This window comes from Carex rostrata, chromosome 13 (assembly GCF_964058835.1).
Source record: "Carex rostrata chromosome 13, lpCarRost1.2, whole genome shotgun sequence".
Lineage (NCBI taxonomy): Eukaryota > Viridiplantae > Streptophyta > Magnoliopsida > Poales > Cyperaceae > Carex > Carex rostrata.
The window spans coordinates 11,118,180-11,132,815 of record NC_135930.1 but is presented as its reverse complement, the minus strand read 5'-3'; the positions used below and the strand labels follow the sequence as shown (position 1 = coordinate 11,132,815).

The window sequence follows — 14,636 nt, the reverse complement described above, 5'->3', positions numbered from 1 at the left end:
CGTGAAGGATAAACTGCTACTGGAATAACCTAATATTGGTAGCAGGGCATAACCTGATTGGTCCTTTTATTTGTATATTTCCTATACAGGTAAATTTGTGCTCAATTTAGAAATAAAAATGTGTAAGATTCTGGCGTTGTGTTCTTTCAGTCCGTGGTACAACATTTGGTTTTGTTCATCCTTTACAAATTGTGGTAACTTCACATAGTTTTCTGTGTATTTATTTTGCAGATCATGCCATCTAATAATGTGGAAATGACATTGATTAGTCCTTGCTGGCAAATTGGCACTTGTGGTCCGAAGCAGCAAAATAAATATGCATAGCACTGTGATAATATAATCCTGAAATTAGTTCTGGTTAAATTTATGCAACTTGTGGGGCCATGTTTTTTAACTTCCTCCACACAGCAATAAAACAACTTTTATTTCAGATATTGATTAAATTGGGAGACCACTTGAGAAATGTGTAGGGTCATATTGTATTTGTTGGACCTACTGCTCCAATCCTCCTTACCAGAATAATTCTTTTGGAGGGAGCAGTGCAGTAGCAAGAAATTGAAGATATTGTAATTTATAGTTAGTTGATGAAACAACCACAACTAACCTAATTGATTGCCGTTTGATAACTACAAGCACTAAGGGTGTATAAGGAATGAATATTTATATGTTTCTTAGGTGTCCCTATTCATATATTATCTATAAATATACTATCTATATTAGAGGCAGAGTTAGACTTTCGAATTATGGATTCCATCACATAAAATTTTTCCACTAAGAATGGATTAATTTTAAAGTATATGACAATTTATATAATATAATTTTTTTATTTTAAATAGAGATCAATTGACATCAATTCTGCCTTCTTTAATCCGTCTCTGGCCATATGTATAAATAAATTATCAATGTAGGACAATATCAAATTGTTAAAACTTTTTATTTGTGCATCTTAATGTCAATTCTCTTTTTTTTTTCCCATTTTTTTGAAAATATCCTCATATTTTATATACATAATATCTACATGAACTAATATATAAAAACATTTTTTTATTAAACCTTTTATTTTATTATTCTTAAATACTTATTTTTATTATATGCATATTTGTCAGTAATATATATTAGTTATTCACTTCTTATCCATATCCAAATATGTATCCGTCAATTATTCGCTCCTTAACTGATTCCATTTATAGCATATTTTATTTTGAATCTCATCATTCATTATTTGTTCTAAATACGTCCCATTTACAGTCTTAATAAGCACAGAGAGTTTAGAATGGGAATACATATGGATAGCCAAAATGTCAAAATAAAATTTGAATAAATAGAAATGTCAATATGTTGCATGAGATTATGTAATAGCTCAAACTAAAAATCTAATGAAATTAATTGAAGGCTTGATTCTTTTCATTTATATCAAAAAGAAAGTAAGAAAGAAAGAAAAATGTTATACTATAAAAAATAATATCCCATATGATTCTTCTCGTCTAACTGATGGTGATGGAAGTACGGAGGCTCCAAATCATCTCTCTTAATATTTGAATAACGATGCAATTCTAATGATAAAGTTAGCCATAAATAATATTTTCCTAAAGGACCCAAATGTGAAATGTGGGGGCAGTTATGTGGGCTCAAGCAAGGAATTAGCCTGGCAATAATTAAAATTTCTTATGTGTTCTTCAAAGCTTAAACAATAAATAAAATATCTTAAATACAGCTACTTTTATAAGAGCTCATCCATATTTTAATACAAAACTTTATGAGTGAGTCTATGGCACTATGCATATCACGGGTTGTTATCGTGCTACGGCTCTACATTCGAGTTTTTAAATTCTAACGGTCGATCCGAACCGTTCATCTTGTTCTCCATATTAATATGTGTTTGGAGATCAAATTTTACATTTTTTGAAAAAAATTTACTATTTTTTTAGATATTTAGAAAATCACTTGATCTGAAAATTCTGGACCATCCAAAAACAGTGATTTTCAATAAATCTAAAAAAATAGTAAAAAAATTTCAAAAAATATAAAATTTGATCTCCAAACAAATATTAATATGGAGAACAAGATGAACGGTTCGGATCGACCGTTAGGATTTGAAAACTCAAATATAGAGCCGTAGCACGGTAACAAATCGTAATATGCATAGTACCATAGACTCACTCAAACTTTATTGTAGTTCCAACTTTGTTCTCGAATTGGGTATCATAATGCAGTGAGTTAAGAAATTGACCCCATAACAGCTTGTTTTAATAATTTCATGGTAATATATGCCATAAAGATAGCAGGATCATCGATAGAAATATAAAAATAGTATTACAAAATTTTGTACCTGATTTTATTAAACAACAGAACAGTAACAATTTATTGAGGAAAGCACGTTACTATGCAAAAATGCTACATGGCATTGGACGCGCTTCCATTTCATTTCGTTAGTTTTATCATCGTGAATTTTGGGTAAAGATATTAACACAGTAATTTTAGCATCACGCAGTGCATGGACCCTGTTTTGATTAGATTGTCCGTGCGCTGCAGGAAGTTACAAATGTTCTGTTATTTAAAGCTGTAACTGCAGGGGATGATGCAATGGAGAGAAGTAAATAACAAGAAACAGAGAAGAGAATCCGAGTAAATTCACACACCCAGTCGCTGACAGCTGAGAGAGATAGCCCAGCCCCGAAGCGAAACCCCAGACCTCAACTCGTTTCGCCATGGCGCGATCTTTCTCTCTCTGTTTCCTCGCGATCTCTGATTAGTCTCTGCTTATTCGGTAATTACCATTTCTCTAGCTGCATTTAATTCAATTTTATACTTGTTTTCTCCGTCTCTACAGACTCTGTAAGTACGAGATCAGATTTGGTTAATGTTCTTTGACAATTTTCTCCCTTTTCGCGTCGCTTGGGCATCATGTCTCTTTCATTTTAATTAGGATGTTTATGTTTGATTTAATTTCCTTTTTATTGAAAGTCCTTGGCGTGGTTGGAACTAGAATGATAGAATTAGTTGAGCATTCGTTGTCATAATTTGAAGGAGATATTGTAAATGGCCAGCACAGATTGAACTATTCGTTTCTCCTTTTCTGTAAACTATGGTCCACCTTAAAATCTCATATATTATATAGTTATATTAAGAACTATTGCTTCACGCAGGCACTCAAATCATGGTAGACAAGCATAAAGCAAAGAACTTGACATGATATTGATTTCTGTAGATTCTCTCTCATTTTTTTTTCAAGGGGTTTGCTGTTCTCTTGTAGAGATCCTTTCTGGATTCTGATGATTACTTTTCTTGGAACTTTTCCCTTTTTTGGCTATAGGTTAGATTTGTCTCTAGTTTATATATCCATATGAAACTCTAGCGTCACTAAATAGTACTCTCTTTTTTTTCCAAAAGAAGGTTGTTATTTTTAGCTCGTCTTAATTTTTGGTAAATTTCAATCCAATCCCTCCTAACAATATATCATGTTTGAAATTGGTTATTCAACTTTGATTCCACCCCACCTCCCTCACAACAGAACCATTCAACTCGATGTTTTTCATTCACATCGCTCCGTTTATTTTTCTGGGAGTACACAAAAAAGCACATGCTGATCTGTCAAGTAATTTTGCTTTTGTAGTAGGCAATTACGTAAGTCATGAAGTCTTTTGATCTGTCAAGTAATTTGATGCCAAAGATGTATGAGGCTATAAGTTTATGAAGTTTCGATCCTGATTTTTGAAGTTTACATGGAATTGATCTGTGAAACGCTTTTTAAGATTCCTCTGGTTAATAGTTCTACTGAAACATATTTTCATCCAGACTTTCATTTCTGCACTATGCCTGATGCTTAGCTGGTAACTATAATAAAGAGGGAAAAAAGGGTGCGAAGGGGAACTGGTCTGGAGCGAGAGATGTCAGAAGATGAAGGGGAATATGCAAGGTGGATGTGTGGGAGGGGAAGCATGGTTAATTTGCATCGTGTCAGTGCTATTGTCCGTGACATGCGTGACCCGTGTCTCCATCACTCTCCTTCCAAGGTAGTTCTTTCTAGTTTGAATTATGCATTTGTCTGACCCTACAGAAACATCAAATATCACAATTGCCCTTTCAAGAAAAAACTAAGATTTTGTGTCCCTTCTAAAATGTGGAACATATCATGTGTACCCTTCATCCATATATCGTTGAAAGTTCCAGCTTAGCTCTCTTTCATTGACTGATTTAAAGTCGGGGAGGTTGGTGGGGTGGGGGGGGGTTTACTTTTATACATCGTTCAAGTAAAGGGAAAGGTATGGACTATATGTCCCAACTTTTGTAGTGATAAGGATGTGTTAGTATTTCTCATTTGTTTTCAGTAGAATTGTTATAATGATAAGAGAAAAAAAAAGGCTGGTGGGTATCTGTGATATTCGACTTTTATGTGCCTGTATGTGAACTCTCTATTCTGCTTCATAAGAGGAATTGCAAGGTAATCATGACTCTTAAATGATGTCGAACTAAATTGTTATACTTGTTATTGGTGTAGTGACTGATAACTAAATTAGAAAGTATACCAGGCTTAAAGGTGTACTGAAATCTACTTGCAGCCTGTCATTGTTTGCTTTGGGGATACATCATATCCCATCTCTCAGCTCAAATGTCATGTCAATAACATTACTTCTTTTTCTTTTGGATTACATAGGGACACAAAGTGCTAAAGCCAGAGAAGTGGCAGACAACCTTTGACAGCAATGGCAAGGCTATAGGTTTCCAGAAGGCACTCAAGTTAATTATCTTAGGTGTATGTTTTCTTTTCTTTCTGTCTTTTTTTCCTCTTATGTATGTTTTCTTTTCTTTCTTCTTATACTTTAAAACTGTTTGATTCAAGTTTTGCATGGAATCAAAGCCACAATTCCTTGCATAACAGTGTCAGTTTCATCCAGTTCAAACCTGGGTCAGGTCCACACTGGTACAGAATCATAGGTTGCTTATAAGTGTACTACACATTCCTTGAAACCATAGATGAAGCTTAGGCTAGGTTCATTAAATTTGAATTTCTATAAATAAGCCTACAAGTAAATCAACTTTTTTCAGTTCACTCCTGCAAACGCACTCTTTTATGGTTGGCCTTTTCTGTAAAGAGAAACCAAAGTTATGGTATGTTTCTTTTTTAGCTGTAAGCCAACATAGCTTAAAGATTGCTGGAGATTATACAACATTACCCCTTCAGATAACACAAATTAAGAGATGAACCTACTGACGGTGTACCAGTATTATGTAAACTTTGGTGTAAAAGCTGTTTAAATTGATTTAGAATAAGCATTGTGTTGTATATATAGGGAGTTGATCCATCTATAAGGGGAGAGGTATGGGAATTTCTTCTTGGTTGCTATGCATTGAATAGCACGTCCGAGTATAGGAGCCGACTAAGGATGGCTAGAAGGTTTCAATTCTTTTACCATTTGTTTACTATTTTTCAGATATTTTGCAAATAAACTATAGGTCATTCTTTGGAGACTACTCAGGTTATTTCCAATAAGTCTTGTGTTTATGCAACCTTACTTAGAAACAGTATTCAACCAAGCAAATTATTTTGAAGTGAATTCCCAAGTTTGAATGAACTGGTTATGAAGTGATTAGGTATTTGGATTCAGTAAATTTAGGAGCCAGAGGCAATTTATTTATTCATTTTATTCTTTACCTTACCTTTGTTTTAATGGTTTGTCATTAATGGACACAATATTTTCCAATGATTTGTCTTGACTGAAGGGTATTTTAGATTCCAGTTTCCATGTATATAAAGCACTTCACATATCAAGAAAGCTGGAAGAAGTATTGAAAAACTAGTTGCTTTGCAGTTAAAGAAAACCTGAAGCTTGGACTTTCATAGTTGAAGAAAAACTCTAAATGAAGTAAATATAAAAAATAAAAATAAAAATTAACCCTTACTGTGACTGTTGGAGTTCATATTTTTTTTCAGCCATTTTATAAGTATAATCATTAATAGTTTTGTATGATTTTTTTTACTGTTGTTTCATTACTTGCTTCCTCTAAGCACATACGTCTGGTTTAACTTGTGATAGAAAATAAAACAGGGAACGCTATCAAATGCTAGTCAAGCAATGTCAAGCTATCCACTCAAGTATCGGTACCGGTGAACTGGCCTATGTGGTGGGCTCACGAGTTATGGACATGCGTACCACCTCCAAGGAACACTCCCCAAGCCCTGAACCAGCATCCACTAACCCTACTAGATCCTCTTACCGCACCAGTACCAGTTACAACAATAATTCTTACACCGCTACCTCACGAGCACACAAGAGAAAAAGCTATGGAAATTCCTCTGATTTCCCCAGATATGATACTGAGCCAAGATATGATGAGCCAAAATATGATGAGCCAAGATATGATGCCGAGGATTCGTATGGCTTTGACTCTCTACCAGTGGCAAATTTATTTTGGGACAACCACGAAGGCAATGAAGAAAACATGCATAGTTTTGAGATTAATGATAATATAGACCTTGTTATGGAGGCAGATAGGAAGAGAGAGAGTGAGACATGGATTAATAAAGTTGCACCTGAGTATAATACTGGGAGAGATGGGGATGTGTTTGGGGGACCTGTATCGAATGGCTTTGGTTCAGATGGTGATCGGGTTTCTGAATGGTTGTGGACTCTTCATCGAATAGGTTTGTTGCTTTCAGAGTATTTATAATTATATTTTGCTTAATGATTTTATTTTTGGTCTAGAATGTTGAAATGTCTGGTAACTCCTTGGGAAGAAACAAAGGAGGTTATGTTCATATTAAACTCCAGTGAATCAAAACTTCAAATGATAAACAAGATAATGATAGAGATGAACCTAGTGGCTGATTTTCTGTTTATTTCTTGCTCTTAAACTATTTGTATATTCTCCTAAACTCAGTTGTATATGGCCCGAGAAAAATGGCACAAGTACAGAAAAATGAGAAAGTAGAAAAACAAATAAAGCTACACAGATATTCTTGAAGCGTATGGTATAGTAGTGACACCATGAGATATTTCAAGGTTCGAACTTTTAGTTATTTTCTCTCCTATTTATGTCATTGCACCACTTAAATCCGTGCATTGATTTGTATTGTAGTTTTTTCTGTTAAGAACTTCCTTCCTATTAAGATTTTTTTTTAATCTTTTTGTGAATAATACTTCTGTAGTTGTCGATGTGGTAAGAACAGACAACCATCTTCAGTTTTATGAAGATTCAAGAAATATGGCCCGCATGTCAGATATTCTAGCAGTATATGCATGGGTTGATCCTTCGACTGGATACTGTCAGGGTAAGTTATAAAGCTAGTAACTTGTGACATTTAAAAGGGAAAAATAAGAATTTGGATAATTTGGATGTAAATGTGTAAAACTTATATTGTGTGTCTTGGTCTTCTCTTACTATTCACATAAATACTGTTGGAGTCTTTCTTTTGGAATTTATGCTATTTATCATTCTTTTGGGTATCTAAATTGGTAATTGGCGTAAACAAATCACTTTTCTTTAGAGTCTGCATTCTGTCTGTTATTGATAAGATATAATTTACCTTGAATACATAGTTGTAATTTACATTGCACAATATACATTCGAAATAATATATAAAAAAAAGAAAAAGAAACAAGTTTGGTAAATGTGCTAAATTGATCAGCAAAACACATACAAATGCAAATGAAGGGTTACTTGAGCTGTGCTTCGTAAACAAGGTTTAGAAACTCCTATAGAATTAATATTTTTTATGTATACAAATTAGCTTCTTAACAATGTCAAGCTAATTTTCTGTAGGTATGAGTGATTTGCTTTCCCCTTTTGTTGTTCTATTCGAAGATAATGCCGATGCATTTTGGTGCTTCGAGATGCTATTGCGAAGATTGGTATGTCTACTCGTTTTGATAATTGATTTACTTGGTCAAATCCTGTATCGGATAAATGGAGTATTTTTTAAAATGTGATAATTTGAGATATGGTTTTAGCAAAGATCGGTAGCTTTACTATAATTTTAATTTACACATTTTTTTATTGCATTCTGCAAATTCCTCTCCTCAACAACTACTTGCAACTAGATGTCACATAACAAGTAATTGGTTCAGGTCATGTCTGGTTTAGGTGAGGTAACTAGATGCAGGGGCGGAGCTAGACTTTCAGATAATGGGGTCAAACGTGAATAGGGGGTCAAGCATATAAAATTTTTCCACTACGAATGGGGGTCAATTTCACACTATCCATAATATTTTAGTTTAAACTATATTAAAAATAGGGTATAAATACTAAAAAATTGAAAATGAATGGGGGTCAATTGACCCCCCATTCATTGAATGTGGATTCGCCCCTGATTAGATGCCACATACAAAAAAAAATCTTGTCATTAAGGCTATTTTCCTGCCCAGTCATTCTGTGTCTTGTTTCATTTGGTCTGGTCATTTCAGGTAAGGGTAACTGGTTTTCTGTTATTCAGTTTCTGGTCAGACCAGTTCTGTTTGTGAAGTAACCCGAGTATGTGCTTGGTTAAGCCAGTTCTGTTTGTGAAGTATGTTGAGTTTGTGCTATGAGTAAAGCCAATCTATCAAGTAACTGTAGTTTTGAATTTTTTTTCTAATTCATTTTCATGAAATTGAGGGCTTAAATCAGATTAGTTTTATTAGCTTTTTAAAAGTGAACCGACTTGGCATGACCTGTTGTCTCTCCTAGTTGCATCAAATTAGACTGGCTTATTCACATTTCTTTTACAGAGGGAAAATTTTCAGATGGAAGGGCCCACTGGTGTGATGAGACAGTTGCAAGCACTGTGGAAAATAACTGAATTGACTGATGTCGAGTTATTTGAGCATTTGTCGGTGATTGGTGCTGAGAGCCTCCATTTTGCATTTCGCATGTTGTTGGTGCAATTTCGCCGGGAGTTATCCTTTGATGAGGCCCTCTGCATGTGGGAGGTTTTGAATTTTAGTATTCTGTACTTTTTCTTGTTCAACAATGTACATCTTTTCGTTGAAAGTTACTTGTTGGTTTGGATTCGTTATTGGCTTTGAAATCTGGTCAATAATGTTTTGTTGTTTGTGAAAGATATTGGAATTTGGGAACTAAAAAGAATGACTTACCCCTGTCTGTTTGTCTTCACAACCTAACCCTCTTAATAAATCATGGCTGCTACTAGGTTGAACTTTTGGTTAAGTCTTAATTACAAGCTAGTAGGCATTTTGGGCTAGTTGATTTCTAATATATTTTTACATTGTTTTAGGTTCAGTTTGGGTTCAGGAGTGTCATTGAGGTTGATGTAACCAGTTCTAACTTAACCAGGACTATAATACAAAACACCTCATCTGGTATGATACGGGATTCCATTCTGGCATCTTTCTACACTGGAAAATAAGACCTGTTTAAGAATCTGTTCTGTGTTGGTTCTATGATATAGAGGATGATTGGTACCCTTCCAGTATAACACCAACTTGTGGATGTAGTGTGATGCTGATCATAAATTTATCATTTCCCTATATTTCAGATGATGTGGGCTGCAGATTTTGATGAAGAATTTGTCCGCGAATTAGACCAAAATTGCCTAGAAGCATTAACAATTGACCTCTCTACCCCCAATATGATCCCATCAGATACAATTATTAGAAAACCAAAGCACAAGAGAATGTCCCTTAACAAAAATGGAGAAAACTCCAGATCTATGACTATAAGTGGCATCATGACTAATGGTGCGAAGAATCCTCTTTGCGGGCTATCTAGGGCTACTAGAAATTTCTGGATCTCAAAGTATGAGCATGAAGTGGGTCCAACGGGTAAGGCTGGAGATGATGAGCTGGCTGTGTTTTGTGTTGCAGCTATTTTGATTACCAACCGGCACAAGATCATGAGAGAGACTAAATCCATTGATGATGTTATTAAGGCAGGTGTTTCTGTATTAGTTGTTATTTTTGTCTGTTTTCGCCTGAAATATTTGGAACTTCAAAATATATTTTATTTCAACCAGGAAAAGCAATTTGGCCCTGTAACATCCGTGATTGGAGTAGGGTGAGTTCCATCTTTTTGTAGCTAAGCCCCAAATTAAGCAATTCAAGCCTTCAATTAATTTGATGATTTTCATGTTAAAACTTACATGGTACTTGTGCCTTGATCTAGCTTTCTATTGTCGAATGCAAGTAACCACAATTCTCAATTGTGTAATTGGACTAAATTGTGATGATATAACAAATATATTAATAGGCAGAAATAATGGTTCCAATTGGTTTAACTTTGTAACCTTTCTGGAGCTCTAATTTGGAGATTTGCATTTGCCAAATGGAACATTTATTTTTACATATATGCACCAAACATTGTCGTTATTTATCTGTCTTGCCATGAATGGTTATCTATCCTAATCCTATTTCATAAATTATGGGCTGTCATTTAATAGTTATCAAACTAATATGGTTGAAATGATCGATTGCCATTTTCTTGCGCAGATGTTTAATGATAATGTGCTGAAGATAAATGTAAAAAGATGCATAAACATGGCAATTAAGATTAGGAAGAAATATTTATACAAGGTAATTGCAATTACTTTTTTTTTGTTGTTGTTGAACCTTTATTATATTAGCAGTTCTTTTGAAAACTCTGCGGACCTAGCAAATTTGTATGCCTTCCAAAATGTGAAGCATGTTTTGATGTGAATTGTCCAACTGTGGACATTAAGGTACTTTTCAAGGATCAAATTACTTACTTTTGTGCACTGGATGGTACTGGAACCTTAACTATTTGGTACCAGCCACATCAGTGTTAAAATGGTTACAATTGTGGCCCGTGGCTCCTGGTACCTGTTTTTGTATTCCCTTCTTTTAAATTTTAAATTAGTAGCGAGTTTGGTTAGTATAACATCAGTGTCATTTCAATCTATATAACACCAACTCTAAAACCTATCAAATCGACTTCAAATGGTGAATCCAAACTGTTCAAACCGATCTACTTCATTAGTTGTGCGTTTACATGCAAAATTTATAACTTTTCGAATTTATTTAGTATTAAGTCAAGTGGTCAAATGTGTGAGTTTTAAGTTAATTTTAATACATTCATTTTTCACTATTTTTACCGCTTGAGTTGATACTAAAATAACTCGAAAATATAAAAAAATTGTATGTAAACGCATCACTGATAATGTAAATCGGTTTGAATGGTTTGGATTAGTCGTTCGAAGTCGATTTGATAGGTTTTAGAGTTGGTGTTATATAGGCTAAAATGACACTGATGTTATATTAGCCAAACTCATTAGTAGCTTACTAGCTATCTGTTTCTATTAGAACTTATTAAGTTGCAAGGATACGGATACGAGTATCATATCAGATACAATGCATATAGGGCAATTTAGCATTTTACAAAATCCAAGGATATGATATATTATATATATGTACTTTGCTTATTTTTTATGCATAATACTTGGTTTTATTTTAAAAAAATGAATGCTAGGGTTTGTCCCTAATTAAACTTTGACTAAGTAAATGTTAAAACTTGAATAATTATAGAACCAAATAGTTAATGTTTAGCTTGCACCTGTGGTCATAAATAATTAAATGTTAAAGCTTGGGGAATAAATAAAATATTTTCAGTATTATAGAATATTTAGAAAGTTTAGGGCATAAGCAAAATGCACGTAATTCTATCTTTTTAGCATCAGCACAGATCTTTTTGTTTTCTTTTTTTGCACCAGAGTATAATTTCTATTTTTATAATCAAAGCATAGAGATTGGAGAGTTGGAAACTTGGTTCCGGTTCATTACATGACACTTTTTAGCCCCACAGGTGGGAAGAAATTAATCTGGGAATCTCCCATCCATATAAAAAGTAAGGTGGCAGTATAGGAAAGCACTCCCCACTGGTTTGCATATGGCCACAACTATCTTGTGGTTTGTGTGCAGATATTCAAACAATGGTGTATCTTTGACTGAACCCGATTGTCAGAATAATTTATTTAATTATGTGTACTCAAAACTCGTATATACATATCAGATATTTACAGTCAGGCGAGAGCCGCATCTGGTATCACAGGAATTAACAAAAAGAAATAAGGCCATTACAACAATGTACGAGCTGTTGTATAATGCCATTAAATATTTCATTACATTATATCCATTAGATGGGAAATGCATTTTTACGTCTCTTTTGTTCTTCTCATATATTTTTTTTATTCTTTCAGTTAATGAAGCAAACCAGTATAGGAAGCAACTCAGACCAATGTCAAGGGCAGAAGCTGATGTGAATAATATCTACACAATAAATTTAGCACTGAATTTCTTAGGTTTTAGAATTTCACTGGAAGTTGAAGAATGCTTCCCTTGGATCCAGGGTTCTGCAGAGTTTCTCTAGTACAGCTGTTTAAGGTACGTTTTGTTGTAGTATTAGAAACATTGGGAACAATTTTCTGCCCCTTTGTTAGGTTCTGGTGTAAGATATCATGATCTTCAGGTCTTGTATGCATAGAGTTTGTGTATGTACTAGCTGTTCAGTATGATATCAGTTTATTTATTCTCACCTTTTACATTTGAATTTCCCATGTTATTTTATTTACAAATGGGTGGGTCTTAAGTTAAGTCTCTAATATCAAGTACCTGGTAAAAAGGCAGTCAAAGCCTCAAATGGTCTATGTGCTGTTATGTAGTACATAAAGAATCACCAAACGGTATGGGTGAGGAAATTTCAGAGTCAGGCATCGAGTAATTTCACTAGAGTAAGGATGTATGCTGCATTCAACCTGTTACTATTGTAGTCTTGAGTGATTATTCTTCATTTTAGTAGTTATTTTAACCTTTGTAGTTTTTGTGATACTTTTGCAACTTGCTTCCAACTTTTTTAATACTGATTTTAACTGTTCAATTTTTGTTTTTCCTCTATTCAGAAAAGATGTAAATAAATCTTTAGGATGAGGCCATATACTTCGGAACTAGTCCAGTGGTGACTAAGAAACTAAGAGGTATTGAGTGATTCAGATTATATTTTCTGTGGCAACTGAACTTGGTGTTTCGTGTTTCTTCTGATATGAAGGTAACTTCTGAAAGGGAGAAAACGACAAGACAAGATACAATTTAGTTGTAGCTACACTGTTGTTAAAATGGATTATTTATATTTCTCTCCTATTCCTGCATAAAATTGCTCAGCTTTTCATTAGTCTCTTCTCTTCTTCTTTTCTTTTTCTTTTTCTGTTTCTGTTTCTGTTTCTTTTTCTTTTTTTTGTTGTTGTTATGCCAAGTAATGCAAGTCTGTATCCTCCCAGGTACTTGACTGAGTACAATTAGCGCCCATTAACTTCCAGCCTACCAATTGGAATTCGGTGCCTATTTAGATATAGGGGTTCATAGAGGGTCCCTTTTGAGATTCATGCCAAGTTAAAATGACAACTCAGATCTAATTGTACTCGGCCAGGTATTGCACTGGATCTGAATTCAAGTGATGATGGCATTCGGCAGTGTGTCATTAGTCTGATCTGTGGTCACAGGGCCCGTTGTGTTAGGAGGTTCAGTAAATGGTGAACATGATTTATTGTGGAATGTGGACGTACGTATGTCTTCATTTTTTTTAAGTCAACTTAAAAATTTAAATGCTTTATTTTGGTGCCAAATGTGACAAGTTTTCAGAAGTCCTAAAATATAAGAAATATATAGAACACCAACGCCGAAATTCCCTTATATGCGATATATATCATAATTTTTCTTCTGCATATTTAAACACGAGGGTTAAAATGTCTCGTATGTCTTACCTGTCATGTGATGTTTCACATCTTTTATTTTCGCTTTTAAAGTCTATAGAATTGATCCAAAGTGCACAACAAGATCTCCATATAAAAATGTGTTTGGAGATTAAATTCTTTATATATATTTTTTTTAAATGATATATTTTTATAGGTATAAAATTATTATTTTTGGATGGTTTAAAAATAGTGATTTTGTACCTATCTAAAAATATAGTAAATTTTTTTTTAATAATATAAAATTCGGTCTTCAAGCACATTTTAGTATGGAGAATATGAAATACACAAGGCATTTGAATCCTCTTTAAAACATTGTGAATTTCTTTTATTTTGTTTTGATGACATCAAAAGCATGAAAAATCAGCATGTAAAAGTTATGGACATTAATTAATATTTACAAGTTCTTGACCTCTTCGAAGCAAAATTGAAATCTACAACGCTTTCGTAGTGTTTTAATTATTTTATTGTTTTTTTTTTTTTAAATGGAAGCAAATTTGAGGCAAATAATAGAGATTTGTATCCGCTGTTTCATTAGGATGATACTCCGTTGTATCATGACCAATCCAGATTCCACTATTTCAAAATCGGATAATACTATAATAGGAATATTTTTTTTGTTTTGTTTGTTGATGCTATAGAAAAATGATCTCTACGCCATGGACAATTTATTCATTTGTTTTAAATTTGACGGTCCGTGCCGAAAAAGCACTCCTGTGAAGAGTTCAGAATAATCAATAACAACAGATATGAGCTTGATTTCTCGATGTATTAAAATCATTCGTAATTATGCATCATTTATTTATCAAGTTTATATTCACAACTGCTGTTATTCCCTATCACTGTTAGTCTAGATATCCAAACATTGACATGAAGGTCTATTAGTCTATTACTTGTATGCTAAAGAAACAAATCATTAAGGTCAATAGTGCATGTTTGTGTTAAT

General features: G+C 33.7%; 1 protein-coding gene across 5 annotated transcripts; it reads left to right on the top strand.

Moving 5' to 3' along the window:
• Positions 1-2,585: 2,585 nt before the first annotated feature.
• LOC144563831 (rab GTPase-activating protein 22-like) lies at positions 2,586-13,128 on the top strand. Of its 5 annotated transcripts, XR_013514489.1 has the most exons (13): positions 2,586-2,767; positions 3,796-4,013; positions 4,655-4,753; positions 5,292-5,395; positions 6,048-6,643; positions 7,148-7,270; positions 7,762-7,850; positions 8,706-8,906; positions 9,212-9,296; positions 9,473-9,865; positions 10,422-10,505; positions 12,146-12,329; positions 12,845-13,128. XR_013514489.1 is itself a non-coding variant. In XM_078313303.1 (12 exons), exons 2-12 carry the CDS (start codon positions 3,888-3,890, stop codon positions 12,147-12,149), a joined length of 1,893 nt encoding a protein of 630 aa, XP_078169429.1. In that variant the 5' UTR covers positions 2,586-2,767; positions 3,796-3,887; the 3' UTR covers positions 12,150-12,329. The 5 variants fall into 5 exon arrangements, 3 of the variants coding, with proteins under 3 accessions (XP_078169429.1, XP_078169431.1, XP_078169432.1); XR_013514488.1 differs by lacking the exon at positions 9,212-9,296; XM_078313303.1 differs by lacking the exons at positions 9,212-9,296; positions 12,845-13,128 and adding an exon at positions 11,959-12,032.
• Positions 13,129-14,636: the final 1,508 nt, after the last annotated feature.

Bases quoted from the DNA above. Each gene is read 5' to 3' on its own strand.
- LOC144563831 (XM_078313303.1), top strand. From the start codon at position 3,888: ATGTCAGAAGATGAAGGGGAATATGCAAGGTGGATGTGTGGGAGGGGA. The intron at 4,754-5,291 runs GTATGTTTTCTT...TTGTATATATAG, and splicing joins TCAAGTTAATTATCTTAGGT to GGAGTTGATCCATCTATAAG. The intron at 7,271-7,761 runs GTAAGTTATAAA...AATTTTCTGTAG, and splicing joins TTCGACTGGATACTGTCAGG to GTATGAGTGATTTGCTTTCC.